The sequence below is a fragment of the Fusarium keratoplasticum genome, chromosome 4 (genome assembly GCF_025433545.1).
Source record: "Fusarium keratoplasticum isolate Fu6.1 chromosome 4, whole genome shotgun sequence".
Taxonomy (NCBI): domain Eukaryota; kingdom Fungi; phylum Ascomycota; class Sordariomycetes; order Hypocreales; family Nectriaceae; genus Fusarium; species Fusarium keratoplasticum.
This window is the reverse complement of record NC_070532.1, coordinates 4,699,747-4,720,267: the sequence shown is the minus strand read 5'-3', so window position 1 is coordinate 4,720,267 and position 20,521 is coordinate 4,699,747. Positions and strand designations below refer to the sequence as shown.

At 52.8% G+C, this 20,521-nt stretch overlaps 7 protein-coding genes across 7 annotated transcripts; 5 read left to right on the top strand and 2 right to left on the bottom strand.

The window, feature by feature from the left end:
• Window positions 1–385: 385 nt before the first annotated feature.
• On the top strand, window positions 386–3,130 carry NCS57_00648000 (uncharacterized protein; the record flags this gene model as incomplete). Its single annotated transcript, XM_053056367.1, has 3 exons — window positions 386–514; window positions 563–931; window positions 983–3,130. The coding sequence occupies 3 exons, from the start codon at window positions 386–388 to the stop codon at window positions 3,128–3,130; spliced, it is 2,646 nt and encodes an 881-aa protein (XP_052915322.1).
• A 459-nt stretch (window positions 3,131–3,589) lies between these two features.
• NCS57_00647900 (Arginine--tRNA ligase) lies at window positions 3,590–5,848 on the bottom strand (the record flags this gene model as incomplete). Its single annotated transcript, XM_053056366.1, has 4 exons — window positions 3,590–3,596; window positions 3,651–4,064; window positions 4,111–5,315; window positions 5,372–5,848. 4 exons carry the CDS (start codon window positions 5,846–5,848, stop codon window positions 3,590–3,592), a joined length of 2,103 nt encoding a protein of 700 aa, XP_052915321.1.
• A 711-nt stretch (window positions 5,849–6,559) lies between these two features.
• On the bottom strand, window positions 6,560–8,467 carry NCS57_00647800 (uncharacterized protein; the record flags this gene model as incomplete). The annotated part of the gene is made up of 1 exon (XM_053056365.1): window positions 6,560–8,467. Exon 1 carries the CDS (start codon window positions 8,054–8,056, stop codon window positions 6,560–6,562), a length of 1,497 nt encoding a protein of 498 aa, XP_052915320.1. The 5' UTR covers window positions 8,057–8,467.
• Window positions 8,468–14,527: 6,060 nt separating this feature from the next.
• On the top strand, window positions 14,528–15,619 carry NCS57_00647700 (uncharacterized protein; the record flags this gene model as incomplete). The annotated part of the gene is made up of 3 exons (XM_053056364.1): window positions 14,528–14,856; window positions 14,911–15,365; window positions 15,423–15,619. 3 exons carry the CDS (start codon window positions 14,528–14,530, stop codon window positions 15,617–15,619), a joined length of 981 nt encoding a protein of 326 aa, XP_052915319.1.
• A 1,250-nt stretch (window positions 15,620–16,869) lies between these two features.
• NCS57_00647600 (uncharacterized protein) lies at window positions 16,870–17,551 on the top strand (the record flags this gene model as incomplete). The annotated part of the gene is made up of 3 exons (XM_053056363.1): window positions 16,870–17,104; window positions 17,159–17,349; window positions 17,405–17,551. The coding sequence occupies exons 1-3, from the start codon at window positions 16,972–16,974 to the stop codon at window positions 17,549–17,551; spliced, it is 471 nt and encodes a 156-aa protein (XP_052915318.1). The 5' UTR covers window positions 16,870–16,971.
• A 462-nt stretch (window positions 17,552–18,013) lies between these two features.
• On the top strand, window positions 18,014–18,559 carry NCS57_00647500 (uncharacterized protein; the record flags this gene model as incomplete). Its single annotated transcript, XM_053056362.1, has 3 exons — window positions 18,014–18,050; window positions 18,101–18,252; window positions 18,311–18,559. 3 exons carry the CDS (start codon window positions 18,014–18,016, stop codon window positions 18,557–18,559), a joined length of 438 nt encoding a protein of 145 aa, XP_052915317.1.
• A 779-nt stretch (window positions 18,560–19,338) lies between these two features.
• On the top strand, window positions 19,339–20,363 carry NCS57_00647400 (WSC domain-containing protein; the record flags this gene model as incomplete). The annotated part of the gene is made up of 2 exons (XM_053056361.1): window positions 19,339–19,553; window positions 19,607–20,363. The coding sequence occupies 2 exons, from the start codon at window positions 19,339–19,341 to the stop codon at window positions 20,361–20,363; spliced, it is 972 nt and encodes a 323-aa protein (XP_052915316.1).
• Window positions 20,364–20,521: the final 158 nt, after the last annotated feature.

Below are 20,521 nucleotides of genomic sequence, written 5' to 3'. Positions count from 1 at the left end.
GACCCTTTCATATGGGGCCACTGGGTCTCGACATCCGTTGTCAACTTGAGGATCCTGTCTATATACAGGACGTTTCAAAGCTCGCTTCCATGCAGAGAAGCCGGTCTCCCGGAGCTACTGGAAAATAAACCCCCTGCAATCTCGTTCGTGTTGGCAGCCAAGGACCCAAGGCGCTTGACGATGCCCACTCTCCTGCATGGGAGATATCCACGCCTCAGCTGGGGTGGTCGCCCTAAATCCCGGCGTCGTCGATGGCGACGGGGCCTTGATCATGGGTCCCGACAGATGATCGTATATAGCCTCTGCCCGGCTGGTCTATCCGCTGTCCGTTTCTTCCCATCTCGTATCTTCCCATCGTGATTGCGGGGAGGCCTAATTCTTGATCATGCGCTTGTATTCGCTCGTATGGCTCTTTGCCGCGGCGGCGAGTGCTGTCGATATCAAGCATATCGGCAATAAAAAGACGTCCTCCCGACTACCGGGAGCGTACATCTTTGAGTTTGAGGATGATAACGTATGTTGATCGAGTTGAGCTCAAGTTCCCACCGCTGACAAGACCCAGGACTGTTCAGACTTTTACGCCAAGGCTTCCGAACATGGAACGACGCGGATGCAGTACGATTACAAGCTCTTCAAGGGCGCTTCGATTCAGTTTAACGATGTCGACCATGCGGAGGATCTGGCTGTCATGATGACCAAGATGCCGGCAGTCAAGCGGAGCTGGCCGGTTAAGATGATCAGCCTACCAACACCAGAGGTTCATTGGCAGGGCACACCGGGCAAGGATTACTCAGCTATCCAACGGAGAGACTTGGATGGGAGAGATGCGAAGAACGACACCTTTTCGCCGCATATCATGACACAGGTTGACAAGCTGCGAGCTGAGGGAGCGACGGGCAAGGGCATCAAAGTTGCCCTGGTCGACAGTGGTGTAAGTTACTGTTAACAACTCATGATTGTAGTCAGCTGACTGTTGATATAGGTTGACTACACACATCCTGCTCTTGGAGGATGCTTTGGCCCAGGCTGCCTCGTTTCCTTCGGAACTGACCTCGTTGGCGACACCTACAATGGCGAGAACGCAGCAACCCCAGATGACGATCCGCAAGACTGCGAAGGACACGGAACTCACACGGCTGGAACCCTCGCGGCGCAGGCCAACTCGATGGGCTTCACCGGAGCCGCCCCGGGTGTCACCATCGGCGCGTACCGGGCTTTTGGCTGCAAGGGCGAGTCCGGCAACGACATTCTGATTGCCGCTTTCAACCGGGCTTTTGAGGACGGTGCAGATATCATCTCGGCGTCTATTGGAGGGCCTGCCGGTTGGTCCGAGGATCCGTGGGCTGTGGCTGTCTCCCGCATTGTCGACCAGGGAGTCCCGTGTATCTTGTCAGCTGGCAACGCTGGCGAAGCCGGTCTGTTTTACGCGAGTACTGCTGGCAACGGAAAACATGTGACAGCTGTTGCTTCCTTTGACAACACGAAATCACTAGCCCTGTTCAACGTCTCGCACTATACCGTCAACAACGGCCCGAAACACGAGTTTGGATCCTTGGCCGGAGCACCAGATGCTTGGAAGGGCGTCAAGTTGCCTCTATGGGCTCTCAACTACAACACCACCGTCGCCGATGATGCCTGCAATCCGCTACCGGCGAATACGCCTGATCTCAGCAGGCACATTGTGCTCATCCGACGGGGCACATGCACATTTGAAGTCAAGGCTACTAACTTGGCCAAGTTTGGAGCTCAGTATATGATGATCTACAGCGATCTGGAGAAACTGATGCCTTATGACGTTTCAATGGTTGCGGGCATCAAGGCCGCCGCTATAGTCTCGCCCTTGCAGGGCGTAGAGTGGATGAAGCATCTCAGCAAGGGAGAAAAGGTTGTGCTGGAAATGTCGGATGGCAGCGATGGAAACGTCATGCTTCGAGAGACCGTCAACAACATCACAGCTGGTGCTGTCAGCGCTTTTACATCTTGGGGTCCGACGTGGGAGATGGACGTCAAGCCACAGTTTGGCGCCCCTGGAGGTGAGATCTTGTCTACTTACCCCAGAGATCAGGGCAGCTTCGCCGTATTGTCCGGTACTTCGATGGCGACTCCCCTTTTGGCAGGCATCGTGGCCCTCATCGCCGAAGTCCGAGGAACACTGGACCCCATCTTCATCGAGAACCTCCTTTCCGCCACCTCGAAGCCGCAGCTCTTCAACGACGGAAAAGCCTTTTACAGGTTTTTAGCTCCTGTTCCTCAGCAGGGCGGCGGCATCGTGCAGGCTCATGATGCTGCCCACTCTAAGATTATCCTGAGCCCCTCGAGTCTCTCCTTCAACGATACGGACAACTTTGTCGAGTCTCTCAACTTTACCCTCAAGAACACTGGACGCGAGGAGGTCGAGTTTCAGATCTCGCATGTTCCTGCTGTTACAATGTATACTCTTGCAAAGGGCTATATGTATCCGGATGGATTCCCCAACGATTTTGCCAACGAGCAGGCCAGTGTTAGATTCAGCGAGTCCAAGGTGTCTATCTCTCCAGGAGAGAGCATCGTCATCGAGGTACTCCCTACTCCTCCTGAAGGCGTCGATGCGAAGCGTCTGCCCGTCTGGTCTGGCTATGTAGCCATCAACGGCACAGACGGAAGCGCTCTCTCCCTCCCCTATCAAGGCCTCACCGGTTCCCTACACGACTCCCCAGTCCTCGGCCCCAACGACACCTGGATCACATCATCAAAAGACGAAAACTTCTTCCCAGCAAAGGCAAACAAGACGTGGATCCTCCCCAAGCCTGGCACAGCCAACAACCAAACGGACGAGCTCCCAGAGATCGTCTGGTTCCTAGCCCTCGGCACGGCCAAGCTTCACGGCGACATCATCCCCGTGACGACGGACAAGTCGTCCTCGACCGGAAAGGCCAGGATCATCGGCGAGCCCGTCAACTTTCCCCTTCTGTGGAACCCCATGGGCCGCAACTCGCAGCCCTTCACTGGAGAGTTGGCGGGTGGTGGTTTCGCCCCCGCGGGAATTTATGTGGTTCGGTACAGGGCGTTGAGGATCTTTGGAAATGAGGACGATGAGGGAGATTGGGATGAATCGTACTCGCCCCCGTTTGCGATACAGTACGCGCAATGACTTGATTGTAGAATAAAAGAAAAGGTTACGGGCTTATGTATGGGATAACGAGGGTTAGAAGCTTGGAAACATATTGGGATAATGAAGCATAGAATAGTTTAGATGTAGAAGTCAGCCAGAAAGAGCTAGACATCAGTTTATAGTTGAATATCAGTTAATCTGAAAACCCTCACTGTCGCAAGGGAACTTAATCTGACCATCAGTGCGGTAGTTGTGGTTAACCCAAGCATGCATTCTATAATCAGCATAGCATTACTTTCCTGCCATCTTTTCACAGGGGGTACTCATCAATAGCGCAATTGATAGACACGCAGGGACCCTCCAGTAGTTGTATGGGTATATTAATAACTTTTCATGCTCTCATCTATTGTGGCTTTATCGAGATCTACCTCGCCGCCAACATCCCATCGTCATCGCCTTTTTTATATCCCGTTTTTTGTATTTCTAATCTTGTCTACCTTACATTCTATTTCCAGTTAGCCTCATGTATCTCATTTAAATATCACTTCAGGGTACATACCGCTCAACAGGGGTGAGACCGAGCAGGCTCATGCCGTTGTGAAGCACGATTCGGGCAGCATCGTAGAGGGCCATGCGGGCCTTCTGGAGCTCCTTCTCGCTGCCGACAATTCGGAGGTGGTCGTAGCTGGAGCTGAGGACGTGGGTCATCTTGAAGAGGTAGGTCAAGATGGTGGTAGGCTCAAGAGTCTTGAGAGTGTTCTGGACAACGTCGGGCCACTGGCTGAGCAGACGGACGAGGTCGGTGGCGTGCTTCTCGCTCAGGAGGGTAAAGTCGGCAGTCGCCAGCTCCTCGTCGGTGAGGCCGGCCTTTCGGCGGATGGAGCAGAGGCGAGCGTGGGCGTACTGGAGGTAAGGGCCAGTGTCACCCTCGAACGAGGTCATGGCATCCATGTCGAACTTGTAGTTGTTGATTCTAACATCGTTAGTAAACACTCGTCAACAATAAAGGGGCTACATACCGCTTTCCAGACATGTCCTGGACCATGACACTGCTGATACCCAGAATATCGGCAACAGCCTCGGGGTTCTCAATCTGCGAGTACTTGTTCTCGTTCTTCTTCATGACATCATGCATCTTCTCAGCGACGTCCCGGAGGATGTCGTCGAGGAACTTGACGGTGCCCTTTCGAGTGCTCATACCGAGTACCATTCCAAAGTTAATGTGCTGGCACTTCTTGGCGATGTCGTCGTGGCCCATCAGTTCAATCGTCTTGAACAACTGCTTCAGGTGCAGGTCTTGTTGCGAGGCGACGACGTAGATGATGTGGTCAAAGTTGTACTTCTTCTGTCGGTTCAGCAGCTCGCTGATGTCTCGGGTCAGGTACAGAGCAGTGCCGTCCTTCTTTCGCAGAATGACCTTCTCGAGACTCTTGCCCTGCTTGCCAGCGACGTGCTTGGAGAAGTCGATGAGAATAGCACCGTCAGCATCCTCGGTAAGCGACTTCTCGGCGAGAACCTTGGCGGCCTCCTCCATGTCGGACTCGGGGACTTGGCTTTCTCCTGAGTAAACGTCGTACTCAATGTTGAGTCGGGCATAGGTCTTCTTGTAGCGGACAATGCTCAGATCACGGAATCGTCGCCACAGCTTAACAGCCTCCTCATCACCATCCGTCATTCGTCGGAAGTACTTTCGGGCCTGCTCGTCGAGCGAGGCATCCAGAAGGGCAGTGACGTCCTCGCCAGCCTTCTTCTTGGCCTCAATGGCCTCCTTCTCGTCGGACATCTCCACGTTGATTCGGACGTAGAGGTTGAAGAGGTGGTTGATGGGGTCAGCCTTGAGAGCCTCCTCATCACCCCATTTCTCCCAAGCCAGAGCCAACAGACCATACTGCTTGCCCCAGTCACCGAGGTAGTTCATTCGGATGACATCCCAGCCAGAGTACTCGTACAGCGAGGCGATGAAACCACCAATGATTGTGCTTCGCAGGTGACCAGCGTGGAAAGGCTTGGCAATGTTGGGGGAGGAAAACTCGACAATCATGCGCTTCTTTCCAGCGCTGGGGTCGCTGGGGTCCTTGAGGCCGTTGTAGGGGTTCTTTCCGTAGGCATCAGAGCGGTTTCGGATCGTGGGCAGCAGCAGGCTGGTAAGCTTGTCGGTCTTGAAGAAGAAGGAAATGAAAGGACCGCTAGCAGTAGGCTTCTCGATCAGGGGAGACTCGGGGAACTGCGTATAATCGAGTCAGTCAACAGATAAAGCAATTGCAACAGTACGCGACTGACCTTAGAAACCCACTCCTCAGCCAGATCCCCGGGCTTCTTGCCCTTGACCCGGAGCGCAGGGACAGCGAGAATAGCATCTCCCTTATCGAGGGTCTGAGTCCACTGGATGGCGGGGTAGATGATCTTGGGGTCAACGCCAGTGATCTCTTGCAGAAGGCCCGTGATGTGAGAGCGGTAGATGTCGACGGGGTTGGTATCGGGGTGGCAGTTGGGGTACGATTCGACCTTGTCAATGCCAAGCTTCTGAAGCTGCTCAGCGAGCGCGTTGCCGTCGGACGCCATCGTGGAGTAAAAGTTGAAGAATCGTGGGGAGGGGTGTTGTTGGAGGGGTCGTCGCTGGCGGGGAGTTGACCAAAGAACAAGAGACCGGTTCAAGGTCAGAGACGGTCGTCGCGAACAGCAGGCGTAGGAGTAAAAGGTTCGATGGATAGAAGAAGAAGAAAAAATGGGCGAGGGAGTCAAACGGCGCGCGACCATCACTTGCACTTGCAGGCAGTGTGACTCAAGTGGGCTCGAGGGTAAAAAGGCTTTGAGCCATTGGGGTTTTGGCAGCCGCTTTCTCATGCAGTGCGCGCCATCGATTCGCTGCCGGTTTTGCGACACCACCGCGGGGCACGGTCTTCTGTTTTTCCGCTCCGGATAAGGATTACCCCTCCATGCCTCAGTTGATCAACCACCATGATGGAAAAGCTATTGAGAAGAGTGAGTATTGTAAAGCTCGACGGAGAAGATCGGGCATTGGCAAGGCATTAGGAAGCGTCCAGTGTTAGCAACTGGAAAATACAACTCGCGAGTGTAGCATCAAGCACCAATACTTTGTCACTCACCAGCAATGTAATCCCATCAATACACAACTGGGACTCACGCCAGAACCTAACTTCACTCAAATACTGGACCAGATACATCTTTATCGCACATTTTATTGCAACTGATCGAACCAAATAAATACGCTCCCAAGACCATTCGAATGAGCAGGTCATTATGATATATGCCGGACCCCCTTTTCGCTCCTGAAACCCCAGCCCCCGCAGGAGCCCCCAAACAATAAAATCGAACCGAATTATTGAACAGAATCGAGACATGGAAGAATTGCCAATTTTGATGCGCCGTGGTCGCGGTTTTACAATCTCATCGAGAATCCGCCAACATGCATGAGTGAGTGAGTGAGGGTATATAAATGAAATCTTTTTAGACGTTGTCATCGCCGCGCATCTCGTTGCTGAGCGATTCGCCAGTCGCCTTCTTCTTGCGCCACTCAAAGACGGTCCTGGGCTTGTCCTTGATAGCATTTCGGAGATGCTCATCGCTGCGCTTCATCCAAGTGCGGGCAGAAGCAAGGCTGACAGGGTACAGAGGCATGTTCTGGTGACTGAGAAGGAATGCATCCGGCTCGCGCTTATCATGAGACGCAATGATATCCAAGTCAGAAGCAATCTGGTCGCAATAGATTTCGAGAGGCAGATCGTTGACATCGTGTCCAAAGGGGTTCTCAATCTCCTGGCCGATAAAGAGAAGACCAAAGATGATGTAGCCGGCGGCAATGGTAGCGGGAATGGCGGCCCAGTGGAGGGGCTTGACGAGCTGGAAGGGGAGTAGCATGACGTAGACAAAGGTGATCTGGCTGATAGCAATCGTGTAGGCAATCGGGAGAGGAGTGTTGGTGACACGCTCGCAGCCAACCAGAACATCGTTCATCATTGTGAGGTGGTTGTAGGCAATTGTCTGCTGCATGGGAACGTCGAGCTGTCCGTTGGCAATCATCTTGTCAAGGGTGACAGCAAGATGGCTGAGAATCTCGAGGGGGAGGTTGCCAAGAGGCTGGCTGGTTTTCTTAAGAGCCTTGCGAGGGTTGCTCGTGGCGAAAGAGACACCGAGGTATTCTCCGGTCGACTTGAAGATGTTCTTCTTCTTGATGGAGTTGGCATCAGGGTCGCATGCCGTGGCCTCCTTGGCAAATGTGTTGAGGTGACCAATGAGGTGCTCAAGATCCGGATAGGCGCTGTAAGGCTCGAATCGCAGAGCGTGCTTGAGAGAGACGGCGAAGGCGACAATGAGGTTCATGGCACCAATCTTCTTGAGGGTAATCTCGCGAGGGTCCTGATCCTCGGGGTCTTTAGCGTGAATCCAGAAGACACGGCCAAGCGTCTGAGAGGCCATGGTAAGCATGCCCCAGTAACGGCGACCCTCTGCATATCGCTCGTACGCAGTCGAAGAGCGGAACGACAAGCTCAGACCGACGAGGAAACCCAGAACAGTAAGCAGAACCGAGTCAATTCCCAGCTTATGGACCCGCTCGGAAATGACAGTGATGACGGTCGCCCAACCACCAACAATGACCAGAGGCACAATCAGCTTAGGCAGAATGGAGCCATGCATCTGCATGATGAGTGGCCATTTCGAATGCTTTTGGATATCACGAGGACCGGTAAAGTAGTCGTCGAGATCGAGTGAGGTCTGCTTGCGGAAGAGAGCTGGGTTGACAGCGATGTTGGGCGATGGAGGTGAGCGAGAGTGCTCGAGAGGGATCTCAAGGCTCTGGAGACGCTTGGGGTCGGCGTCCATGCTGTGGAGGCGTGAAGGATCAATGCTAGGGGACTGAGGCTTCTCGTTGTTGAGGTTGCTGGTATCTATTGTCGGTCGGTTGACGACCGTAGCGCCAGAACCGGCTGAGTAGGAGTCACCCATGATGTGGAAGGGGTCGCTTGTTTGCGAGTGAGTGTGCTGTGCTGTGCTTGTTTGGTGATTCGGATACTGGAGAGCGAAAGTGGTGATCCTGCCAGCAGGCAATGCAATGCAGAGACTCGGCTGAAAGTCTGGGCGCTGAGGTGAGAAGAAGGAAAAAGAATCAAGGTCGTAATAAAGTGAAACGAGGAAAGAGAGGTGATGGTCGAGAGGGAGAGCAGGAGCTAAAGGAAATAAGGTTGATCGAACGAAGAAAAAGAAGGAGATCAGACGAAGGATGCAAGCGCAAGGGAAGGGGCTCCAGGTCCTAATGAATGAGGGACAAAGGGGAGTGAGCAAAGGAAAGAACGGGGTCGCTTCGTCGTCCGATGCGGGATGAAGCTCGTCGGGAAAAGAGAATGAGAAGGAGCAACCTGGAGAGACCAGACCACCGATGGAAGCCAAGCCCAAGTGGAGATGCCCCATGTACCGTCGCCACTCAGGAACCGTCTACGGGTCCCCCCTTTGGACGGACCCCTGCGTGGCCCCCAACGATCCAGGGCGTGTTTGACCTCTCATTGGTGCAGGCGAGCTAAGGCGAGCTACACCCGGCGCCCCCGTTTTGCGCTGGAGGCTCCTGAGAAGCCCTGAAGCGGTTTACGGTGCTGCGGCAGGGCCCGCCTGGGCATGGAAGCAGCGCTAACGGCCCTGTAGCGGAACGGTACATGTGCTGGGTACTTGGCCGTACTGTGCGCGGTCTGTACCACCAACCGTCGGCCGCAACGGCTTTTGCTCCTGCTGCGCGTGCAGCCTCTACTTCGGCTCCGGAGTACACCTCAGTACCGGGACACTCACCTCACCTTTCAGAGCCGCTGTCAGCGCTACGGTAAGTGCTTGCCGAGGTCGAGGCCAGCCACTACGACATTAGAAGCAGGACATGAAACGCTACTTGGGTCCTCCGGCCCCCTTTGCCAATAGAGGCTATTGTTTTGTCGCGGTGGCCCCAAAGAAGGAAAGAAAGAAAATAAACCTCATAGAGCGTCCCCATCTTGGCATGTGGGAGCAAGAATTGGTCATGAGGCTTGGCTGAATGTCTGGGCGCCTCTGATGGTCAAAGAACTGAACCCTCTTGTTCTTGGACACTCTAACGCCATGATCCAGGCCGAGACGCACCTAAGATTGGGGCTGGGTAGTTGCAGAGCAGAGCACGCAAGACAACATCCAACGGGCAAGACCGCAGGCCGATCCGACAAGCCAAGGATTGAATCGCGATGAGGAGACACATACAGTGTACGATGGCCCCCAGGAATGCGATGCGGGTTTCAGGGGAAATAGGGTTGGGCTCTTGCAAGAGAAGAGGCAAAGCTGGAGTTCTGGTTGGCCCCCCTGGCCGATGGGCTCACCTTATTTTCACCTCATCGATGATCCTACCTTTCTTTGCAAACGGGTCGGACGCCTCGTTGCTGAATGTTCCGTGGCGAAACAAGGGGCGCTCTCATGGCCAGAGAATCCACATGGGTTTCTGATGACTCTCGTCTTGTCCTCGATTGGCTGTCTCAGGAAAGGAGGCCCGTGACGTGTCGTTGCGCTGTGTTGCGTTGCGTTGCGCGAGTGGAATGGAGAACGGCCAGGAGATCCAAGATGAGTAACAAAAACCCACAATCGACATCCATCCCTTGCCAAAACAAAGATGGGTCCGGTCTGCTTGCACGATGGAGAAAGAGGGAAATGCGTTGCACAGCCCCCTTCTAGATCAAACAAGGAGCCATGTCCAATGACAACCTCGAGATCCTGACCGTACCATCCTCCTCATCCACCTTTTGGTCAGGGAAGAAACGGTACAATTAGGCTCTCGACTAAAGTTTGCTTAGCTTTTCCTGCTAACCATGACTCTTCCCGGTATACCGGAACCACTCGATACGAGGCTACCTGAGGTTGCGTTTGTGGTGTTGTATTTCTCATGTGAAAGAGGTCTTTGGAACTGGGCTCAGCAACTGCTTACATGCTTACTATGCCTCCATAATAGCGCCTCCGTTGGCGCGCATAACACATCTCTAATGAAAAATATGTTCCGATTCAGGCACTCACTCCCGTCTTTTTTCTAGGCATTGTGGCAATGCCAACCTCTGGATGGTCTGGCCTCTGCCTACTCGTCCACGTAGGTGCATCTTGCTTCGCTGCACGTTAGGTACACAGTATTCATACAGTCCATCCTCTTGTAACTCGTAAAAAACACATCCATGTCCCGGCTTGACTAATTTCAGCAAAAATCTCCAGCGTCTCCACCGCGGGCATACGCGTGTCGTACTAACAGGAACCAAGCTTTTTTCCCCCTTCGATCTCCTTCTCCGGAGTCCGCCTGTTGATCGGTCCAGGCGGACGCCTCTTTTTTTATTCTTTTTAGCGGATTGCTCTATTTTCTGATGGTTTGTTTGTCATCAAAGTAACGGACAGCATCCTGGTCTGTTGGTAGCCCTGGACGCGTTCAATGCGGGTGAGATTTTGTTTTGCATGGACAAGAGTCCACAAACTTGCTGGGCTGCATCTTGCGAGACCTGTCTCATTTGCCATCGACAGACTGACGTACACACATAACACACCAACATACATGCTCGCAAGATTGCTTCTGCTGTAGCCTGATATTCTGCCCTTCATTCTTTTCAAAGGACTCTTGCAGGTCACATCTTCTGCAGCCATCCACCCTTCGGACCGACACGGACCAAGTCATGGCATGGCATGGCGGAGGATCAACATTGGGTGAGGCGAGGCGAAAGAAAACAGACAGGGGACCCCCTCGCCCACAAATTTCGCCAAGGCCTGTGGCATATTAACTCGAGTTCATGCCGCGTCTGCTAGCAAGAGGCGGTGATGCAGTCAGCAAGAGCTGAACTAGCAGCCCTTGCTTGGCTTGATCAATTTCGTCTACAGTCTTGGATTCAAGCCCAGCCTTTCTTTTACGAATACTTCAAGTATCTTCCCCCTCACCGTCAATGTGCTTCCATGAAGCATGTGATGTGACAGGTTCTCCTTTCTGACTCGAGCCGAGTGTGACTCTCAGCTCTGCGTCTAGCACCCTCGACATCCAAGCCATGTAAGAGCCAGAAAGGAAAACGCCAAGCTCGATCTGACCGTTTCATCGTGACACCTGTTTTTCTTTCTGGACTTTTGCATTAGTGCCGTCGTAGTCTGTGTCCAAATCAACCATCGTGCGGAGAAACCACATGGTTGACCTCAGCACTAGCGGAAAAGCGGCCGATCACCAAGACTTTTTTTTCTTGTCAAATGTTCAAGCTGGCACTTCGGCAACGAGCCGAGTAATCACTAGCATTCGGTCCTTGACCTCAAGTTGCGGGATTCAGCTTGGCAATTGTCTTTGCAACCGAGATGCACAAGTGTGTAGGGCGGAGAGGAGGCATTGGCTGGTGGAGGGTTTGTCTCACGCTTAAGCGCACAACTCGACTTTTTGGCGCGCGCAACCATCGTGAACTGCTAGCCTCCGCGCTTAGACAACGACCTACGGTAAATCTGGATCGACAACATCAAGTGACTGCCATGATCGCCACCCGTGGAAGCGCCTTATCCACCACCCCCAGTCAAAGTCTGGAGATCATCGCTCGAGTGTCAAAGGGATAAGATATCTTTGGTGTACGGTATTGGATCGGTCAAGGCTCCACGTTGAGCTTGGATCATACATGTCCGTGACCAGTTGCTTGTTTGGCCTCCATGGCCTTCAAGGGAAGCCAATCCTTGATTCTGATACTCTATTGTGGTATGATCAAGAAATATGGCGAGCCCACATCCCGTTCCCCCAGACATGGATCGTGTCTCAATCCCAGGACTTTCTCATGACCCAACCTGCGTGTCTCATCCAGGGGACTCAAGTATCTGGGCACCATAGACCGTCCTCATGGCTCACAAGACGTCTCGTATTCATATAAAATCCCTGAGTTCCGCCGGTGGTTGATGCTTGCACGACGAGATTCTCCCGTTGATCGGTCCTCGCCTGAGACATGCACCATCATCTGCCGGCAGATACTCTAGTATCATCCACTGCAGCAACACCTGATCACCACCTTCATGTGGCCTTTTCTCCTTGTTTTGACGCAAAAGCCGGGGCACAAAGGCCACATGCCGTCTGCCTGGCCCCACCAGTCATGGCTTTGCCGATGGTGGCGCCAGAGTTAGGGTCAAGATGAGTCGACGATGAAGGTGGCAGTCAGAAGACATGCAGGCATATTTCTTATTCATCGAGGCATCCAACGCAACTACTAAAGGATTTCTTGTGATCGAGGCCATAGTTGTTGAAGAAGTGGTCCAACATTGTTCGGTTGTCACTGATCTCTCAATCTCGGTATCGGACGCGCCGAGCTGGCCTCTACCCGATAGTTGATCATTGGAGGATGAATCAATAACGAACATCATGACCGACTGCATCTTGATCAATTAAGTGGTTCTTCTCTGGGATACGTCAAGGCCAGACTGCACTCTATTTAAGTAACCCTCAGTCAGACACTCAATGTTTGCGAGACACTCGTCAGGAGGAACCAAGGGACCAAGGAGAATTGTTCTCAAGGCGTTTCAATATGGTCAACCAGAATCGGTTCCTGAGTGCATTACCCCCAGTGCGCACGGGAAATGGCAGCGACTGCTATTGACCACTGGTTGAGTGACGACAAAGACAGATTCATCTGCTGGATCAGTGTTATGAGGGAACTTGTGAAGTCTACTCACTAACTAGGTAGCTTACGGTGCCCACATTGACCTGGAATCTATAATATTTCTCATGCTGGTACTCTTTTATATGTCCTGATGCTGCGGTATGCGATGCGCACTGCTTATATAGCAAGCGTTGACGTCGTGGGCACTCAATGTTCACTTCTCGCGAGTCAATAAACTTGGCTTTCATGTGCCTCAGAATCAAAGGGATGATAAGAGTATTCTATAGTATTCTATATCTAGAAACATACTTAAACCATCACTCGAATCCCGCAGACGGGGATAATCGGGGCGCTCTGCTTCTCTCTCTCTCTCTCCCTCTCTCGCGGTATGATCACCGATCCGCTGAGGTGAATGGTGAAGACCAAAGGAACCGTTACAACATCGTTAATCCCACCTTAATCCATGAATAATCGTGTCCACGACGGGATAAAGGTTGTCTGGCGAGCGTGTTCACCCTCTTTCGCCTTCTCGCCAAACCACTTACCCTAGTCTTCGAGGAGCCCTTCGAGGAGCCCCTGACATTCTGTCCGATGCATACCCTACTGTCCTTCCAATGGCGCTCTTAATGAACTAGATATGTTTCTTCTACATATTCCTTGTTTCTTGCTCGAAGCGTGGCACCGTTTACCGTCGTGGCTTCTATACGAGCAGGCTGATGCCGTGTTTTCCGAGCCGCATTACGCGTATACAGCTTTGTGGCCGCCGTCCTCCTTATATCGTCTGTTCTTCTTACATTGGCCAATGTCTTCAGAAATATGTATTTCTAAAACCTACCCAAACACTAATTTGGATGGTGTTGGCTGATGGATTGTCGTTGATACTCCTCTCACTGCGTTGACGCATCGCCAATTGCGCGACCAGAGCATGCATCAATAGTCCTTGAGCCACCCATATCTCAACCTACCCGTCTGGCTAATACCTCTACCGGTCTTGGGGGGTTTCTATCGATTGTGAAATACCTTTGCTCATCGTAGAATTGCTTCTTCGGACCCTCGGGGATACTCGTATTAAGCCTGCAAACACCGCCAATGAATCTCGTACACGACCACCTCCACTTCCATACTGGAGCCCTTGCTATCATTGAGAACTCTTAGCAAGCAATCCCGACAGGTCTGGTGGTAGCCGACAATGGTGATTTGTAAACTAGGCACCTAAGCAATCGTAGGAAAAGGTTCAGCATCCATACTCTTGCTTCAAGTTGGGCCCAGGAGCGGCCGCTCTTAGATGGAGTTCAAAATCATGATGTTGGTGACGACTGATGAGGTAACCTTGGCTCGTATTCAAGATCCACGCCAAATACCTTGAAGATGATTGCACGTTCCGTATGGCTCCAAACGAAGCCGATATAAATAATCGTGCATTCTGATTGCGATTTAATGTGGTGGCTGCAGCTTTATTTACATCACCCAAAAAGAGGCGTCCACTAAAACCCGGCAATTCCAGAGCAAGGCCGCGTCGAATCAAGCCACTGAGACGCCCAAGCCGAAACGTGACGGAACTGACTGACGCACGCAGTGCCAGGCACGCACTGCAGGGATGTTTCGTTAGCGGTCCAGTTCTTCTCGATTTAGCTTGGGGCTGGCTGTCAGGATGGATCCATTCTCAAGGGAGAAGAGGGACCCCCTAACCAGAGCATCCCGTCAGCAGCAACCCTTGCTTTACAGATTTCCACGATCTCGTCAGTTTGCAGACGAGACGTTGCGGTTCCCCTCTGCCAGCTCCACGAACTTCTACTAACTCATACGACGACGATATTGACATCGCCGTCTTTCCACCATGGCCGGTCGCTGGACTCCCCGGCAGCGCTCGCATCGCAACAACGTCGTCGGCTTCTTCGTCCTGGTCTTCCTCATCCTCTTCTACTTCCGCGACGACCTCCTCCCTCCCTCCTCAAACTCCCGCAGCCATGCATACGACACCTCAACCACCTTGCGCCTCGGCGACAACGATGTCGAGATGGTGGTGGCGAGCATGAAGCACGAGAACGTCTCGTGGCTCGACCACTACCTCCCCGAGTGGAAGAAGAACATTTACGTCGTCGACGATAACAAAGCCAAGTTGACCGTGCCTACGAACAAGGGGCGCGAGGCCATGGTCTTCCTGACGTACGCCCACCTGCCCAACTTGACAGGATGCGTCTGCTAATGCGTGCGCCGCAGTTACATCATTGACCGATACGATTCCCTGCCCGGCAACATCATCTTCCACCACGCCGAACGCTTCCAGTGGCACAACGACAACCCCGACTACGACGCCCTCCCCCTCCTCCAAAAGTTCCGCTTCGACAACCTCAAAAAGGTCGGCTACGCCAACCTGCGATGCGTCTGGGTCCTTGGTTGCCCCGCCGAGATCAAGCCCATCCAGGACGAAGCTCCTGCCAAGGAGGGAGAGCCAGTCCACGCTCGTCACGTATACAAGGCTGCTTTCCAGGAGCTGTTCCCCAGCCTCGAGGTCCCTGAGGAGGTCGGCGTAACTTGCTGCTCGCAATTCGCCGTGCGTCGCGAGGCCATTCGCAAGCGCCCGCGCGCCGAGTATGTGCGATTCCGCGAGTGGTTGATTGTGTCTCCCTTGGGCGACGACCTGAGCGGCCGTGTCCTGGAGTATTCATGGCACAGTAAGTTTCCCAATGCTCACGAGCAAATCATTCTACATAGACTAACACTCATATCAGTCATCTTTGGCCAAAAGTCGGTCCACTGCCCCAACGCCGCCGAGTGCTACTGTCAAAACTACGGCATGTGCGACATGACTTGCGAAGCAGACAAGTGCGACGGCCAATACGTCCTCCCTCCCTTTTCCACCCTTCCCAAGGGCTGGCCTCGCCTCGGATGGAAGGGAGAGGACCGCCACTGGACCGGGCAGCCCTGATCCGAGGGAGCCAGCTAATGCGATGCAATTCGATTCACACGGCCTATAGACTGTCACGATAGGAGGAGCACGTTTTCTTTCACATGCAGTTTTATTTATCCATCCAATTCGGGAATCAGGATGAAAACACGGGGGCACGAAAGCACGAGGATGTTCAAAAGGGGTTCGCCCTTACCTTTACCTTTGGGTTCTTGTTGGTTTATTTGGTCACGGGGCGGGCGTCTGGGATTGATTGGGACGGGGCAATCTGCTATGTCTGTACCAAGTAGAGGTTTCTGTAGCATTATCACTATCATGGGGGCAATAGTAGGAGATAGAGAGTTCTGCACGGGATGCACTTGTGCTGGGCTGTTAATAGAGACTTGTGTGTCTTGACCTCGTGTTAAGGAATGCCCCTGACGTCTGCCCCTGAGGTGGTGTTTGAGGCCAACTATGCTGAAGCTTGTGGTCGACACCTTACATAATCTGCCACACCTACATATCGCTCTGGAATCTTGAACTTCCATGTTTTGCCGCTGATAAGGATTCGCTATCGATCTCCTTCATTACTCTGATCCTGGGGTCTTATGTAGGTCTTTGTCTTGGTGAACGAGTACTATAGATCTCTCCTTTTAGTGCCCACGTCATGATACTCCTACGAATGCTCAATGTCCCCAATTGATGACCCACGTGCAGACCCATTGAAGGCGTGTAGGACTTTTCGAGCCTCGCTTTGACGATGTCGTAGAGGAGACGGACCCTTGGGGCTTAGTTTGACGCAAGCCACCAGACATTGATACAAAGTAACACGAATTCATTGCACCTATCATTTGTTTCAAACATTACCAACCCGTTCCAATAATTCTGCGGGGACGGCTCTCGTCCCTGTCTGTTGGAGCTAGAACTCCCTAGCGTGGAGTGCCAATGCAGATGTGGCGGGCTGCCTCACTCACGCGGGCCGAGAAGGGTCTTCCCGCAGGCGAGGTAGATTCACCCGCCAGTTCATTGCGGCGCGAGCAGCTATTACTGAAAAGATGTGGAGGTTCAGCTCAACTCAGAGACTGAGCGCTCGGTCCTCTCCCCCAATCCGAGCCTTCTGGGCCGTGGATCTCAACTACCGATCTACCTTGGCAGGTCTTGATGCTTGTCAGCTGAGCTGGGACGACTCAATAGTTCAGAATAGTGGCCTGGATGGAGGGTGGGATGGCTCCATGGACTCACATAGAAGTCAACATGTTGCTAGCTCCTTATTCTGCTCTCGGTGCTTATAAGGATGGGAGCAGAGCAGGTTATCTCTGGTAAATCCCATCAGCACTTCTCCAGTCCATTCTCCAAATACACAGAAAACTTCCTCTTCACCCTCAACATACAACATGCCTGTCCAAAAGTCCGACGTCCTCACCATCCCTGGGGAGGAGGAGTGGAGAGTCACCCCCATCGCCTGGAAGCAGAACATGAGGGAGAACAAGAAAGACTACCGTTGCATTGAGTTTACCAACACTCGTGGTATGTATGGACCTGCCCTTAGAGTCAATCCCGCATAGTTCTCACATCCAACAGCCGACGAGATTGAAGAGACGAACTTTTTGTTCGTCTCAGAGGAGTTGCTAGACAACTTCAAGTCGTCAAAGATTGAGAGGACTGGCACAGGCTTCAAGCTCACGGTCGACAATGATTACCTGTATGGCCAGCGGAAGGGGAACAAACATCGTTTCCTTGTGTACCACGACAAGTCGCGCTCCATTTTCCAGGTACCTCCCTATTGAATCTATTAATGTAGCATCGCAATAACTAACATTGTCCTAGCACCGCTTTGTTGAGGGTGTCTTAACAGCCATTTCCAGACAGGCTACCGAAATCACCGCGAAGCTGGGTTATGGTGATGCGAGGGTTATATCGCAGACGATCGCCGGTGTTATAGGAGACAAGCTTCACGATTTTGACCGGTACTGAGTTTGTATCCAAGTAACATGGCAAGCAGAGATGAGTGCCTTTAATATCAAGCGTGTAATGACGAATATGTTCTGCAGTCCTGTGATGTAAATCGTCTTGCGTTGGGGCTTAGGTGAAGCCTTTCAACACTATCACCAATCCCTTCCAATCGCCTTGAAGTCAAAAAGCACTACCGTGTAGGTTCAGGTCCCATCAATACTCTGATTTTGTATTGAAAAAAATGGATTCCAGGCAATTCCTGAGAAGAGCGCTCTCTTACTTGCGCTTTTCGTCTAAGGTGTCACCGTACCATTGGCCCCACTTTGGGAGCTTTGCTCCACCCCCATTCGTAAATCCATCATCAACAAACCAACTTCACACTGCATCAACATCACTTAGATCCTCTTTGAGCAGTGCTTGGTGCCTTGCTTCTTTAACTTGAATTGTTACACACATTAAAGCCCTAGAGGAACTCTCATCACCATGGATCGATCACAAGCTACGAGTGCCAATCTCATGGGTAAGTCTCTCAAGCTAGCAACCTCAAGACTATCGTTGACAAGTCTCAAGACACACATAACAGGCTCATCGCCGATATCCTCACCCACTATCGCACGCTCATGATGCTTGCAACCATCCAAGCTGAGGGCGAGCGCAGCAACAGCAACCCCGAAACGATTTCCGTAGCGGGAATCTCGATGGAGATGGCCTTTGACGGTTTGGTAGGTCTGCCTTTTACGTCAGTGCCTGTTTTCTGACCGAGGATCTCACATTTGCCAGTACTCCTCCATCAAAGAGCTTCTAGCCCTATCCCGCAGAATCAAGGAGCTCTGGGTCTTTGGGCCCCTCAACCAGAGCGACACTCAATCCCAGGCAAAGGAAGACCGGATTGATCGCGATGTCTCCGAGGTGGCAGGTCTTCTCGACATGATTGACGCAAATGCCATGAAGAAGCTCGCTGAGCGCTGCGGAGGGACGTGGGAGCTGCAAGAAAGGCCGACAGAGACGGCACCGACAACCGGAAGCTAGAGCAAGACGGCGGTGTTGGAAGAGGCGGCGAGAAGTTTGATGACAGGTAACTCTGAAAACAGGAAGATGTCGGCAGCGAGTAGAGCATCGACAGCAAATTCGATGACACTCAGGGCAGAGAGTCCGTACGGAGCAGACAGGCTGCTGTCACAGGAGGAAAGCGACCTTGAGGACAACGCTGGCACTGCGGCTGGTGGCAGTCGGCGATAAGCCTTGAACACTACAGATGCAAGGCGATTGAGTTCACTGGACGATAAGAATGGAAGTCATGGGACGGGGAGGTTCATTAGGGCGTTATTCAGGCGTTGAGGGGCTGGGTTTGGAAAAGAGGTTACAGTGAGATACCCGAGCCCTGATATTCTCACCTTTCATCCAGCCATAAGGTACTTAGATCCATAGGTACCTGGGTATTGGTCAACTGGATTACATTTATGAACATGGATGCCACGTGCTTGGTCTCCAAGAACCTGGGCTCTGACGGTGGCCGCCACGAGTTCGAGTCGGGGTTGTTGGGAAGGTGCGCTCATGATGGCTTCAGCAACAACGCCTTCCCCAGGATCAGGTGGGCGTCACTCCGCCCAGGCTCCTTCCTTGAGCAGAGCTGGATCCCCATTCACCTCCCGGGCTCCTTTTTCTTGGGCAGCCCAGCTGAATTTTCTCCCTCAACCCTCTTCTCTTCTCCTTTCCCAGTCCCCCAGCATTCCTTCATCACCAAGGACTCATCTCTACAACCACTCGTCGTTGTCCTCCAGTTGTCCCATGTCCATCGATAATACAGGATGCTCAACTACCTTTTGATCGCCGCCTTTGGGGCCATCGCCGTCCTTGGCCAGACCTCGTACGGGTCCGAACCCGAGCCGTTCAAATACTGGGGCTGCGCTACAGTCGATGCAGCGGGCTTCAGTGAACCCGTCCAGTTTCCTTCTGGCGTCTTGAGCCATGAATCCTGCCAGGCAGCTTGTGCAGGCCACATCTTTGCTGCAGTGTCTCCTGAGTGAGTCTTTCCATCCAAGTTTATCCCCCATGTCCGCTTCTAACATGATCCAGTGCTTGTCGTTGCGGAAACGACCCCGATGCGATCCATGCTGTTGACGAGGGCTCCTGCAACCATCCCTGCTTCGAGAATCCCGACTCTCCTATGTGCGGCGGGATCTGCCCGGAGGGAAAGCCAAGAATCTCTACCTTGTTCATCATTGATACTGTATTTCTACAGGACGAGGTTCTTCCCGAGCGAGTCAACCCAGAGAATCCAGCAGTTCCGGCCAACAACACTCCTGTACCCCCGTTAATGGAGCAATCCGCTGCGTCGAGCGCCCTCGCGGAGGAGGTCTCTGAGACAGAGATATCACCTCCCGAGATTGGGGTGTCACAGGTACTTCCTCCGCCAACTGATGCTCCCCTACCCCCTCCGGAGACGTCAGCCCCTGCGCCTCCATCGGCTTCAACACCTGGTGAATCCCTGCCCAGCACTTCAGTGAGCGAGCCAGAGTCAACTATTCCAGTGCCGCCTACCATTCTCCTCTCGACCAGCACCTCGCCTCAGGAAAACCCTCCTGCAACATCCGCCTCGGATATATCCAGCTCGACTTTGGCCACCGATATTCCACCCGACTCTTCCGTGGAGTCCGTCACTAGCGAGACCCTTCTGACAGAAACTCTTCCTGAGCCTATTCCCTCGATTACGCCAAACAGAAATGACGGACCTGTGCCTTCCCAGGTCCTTGTGTCCGAGTCGAGCCAGTTCGAGGTCCCGGTCCTTACGGCACTGGGCGAGCTGCTCCTGATTGCTGTTATGATTGCATAAGTTTAGGTCAGGTCTCATGAAGAGGGTATTGAGGAGGAAAGGTCATGGCAGCATTCGGTTAAAGGGCTCATGTGTTGTAAGGAACTCTGGTGGTAGTTTATGTGGGAAGATTTTGGGCGGTTTGTCGTGGGCCAACACTGTCATGTTGGGAGCGCTGA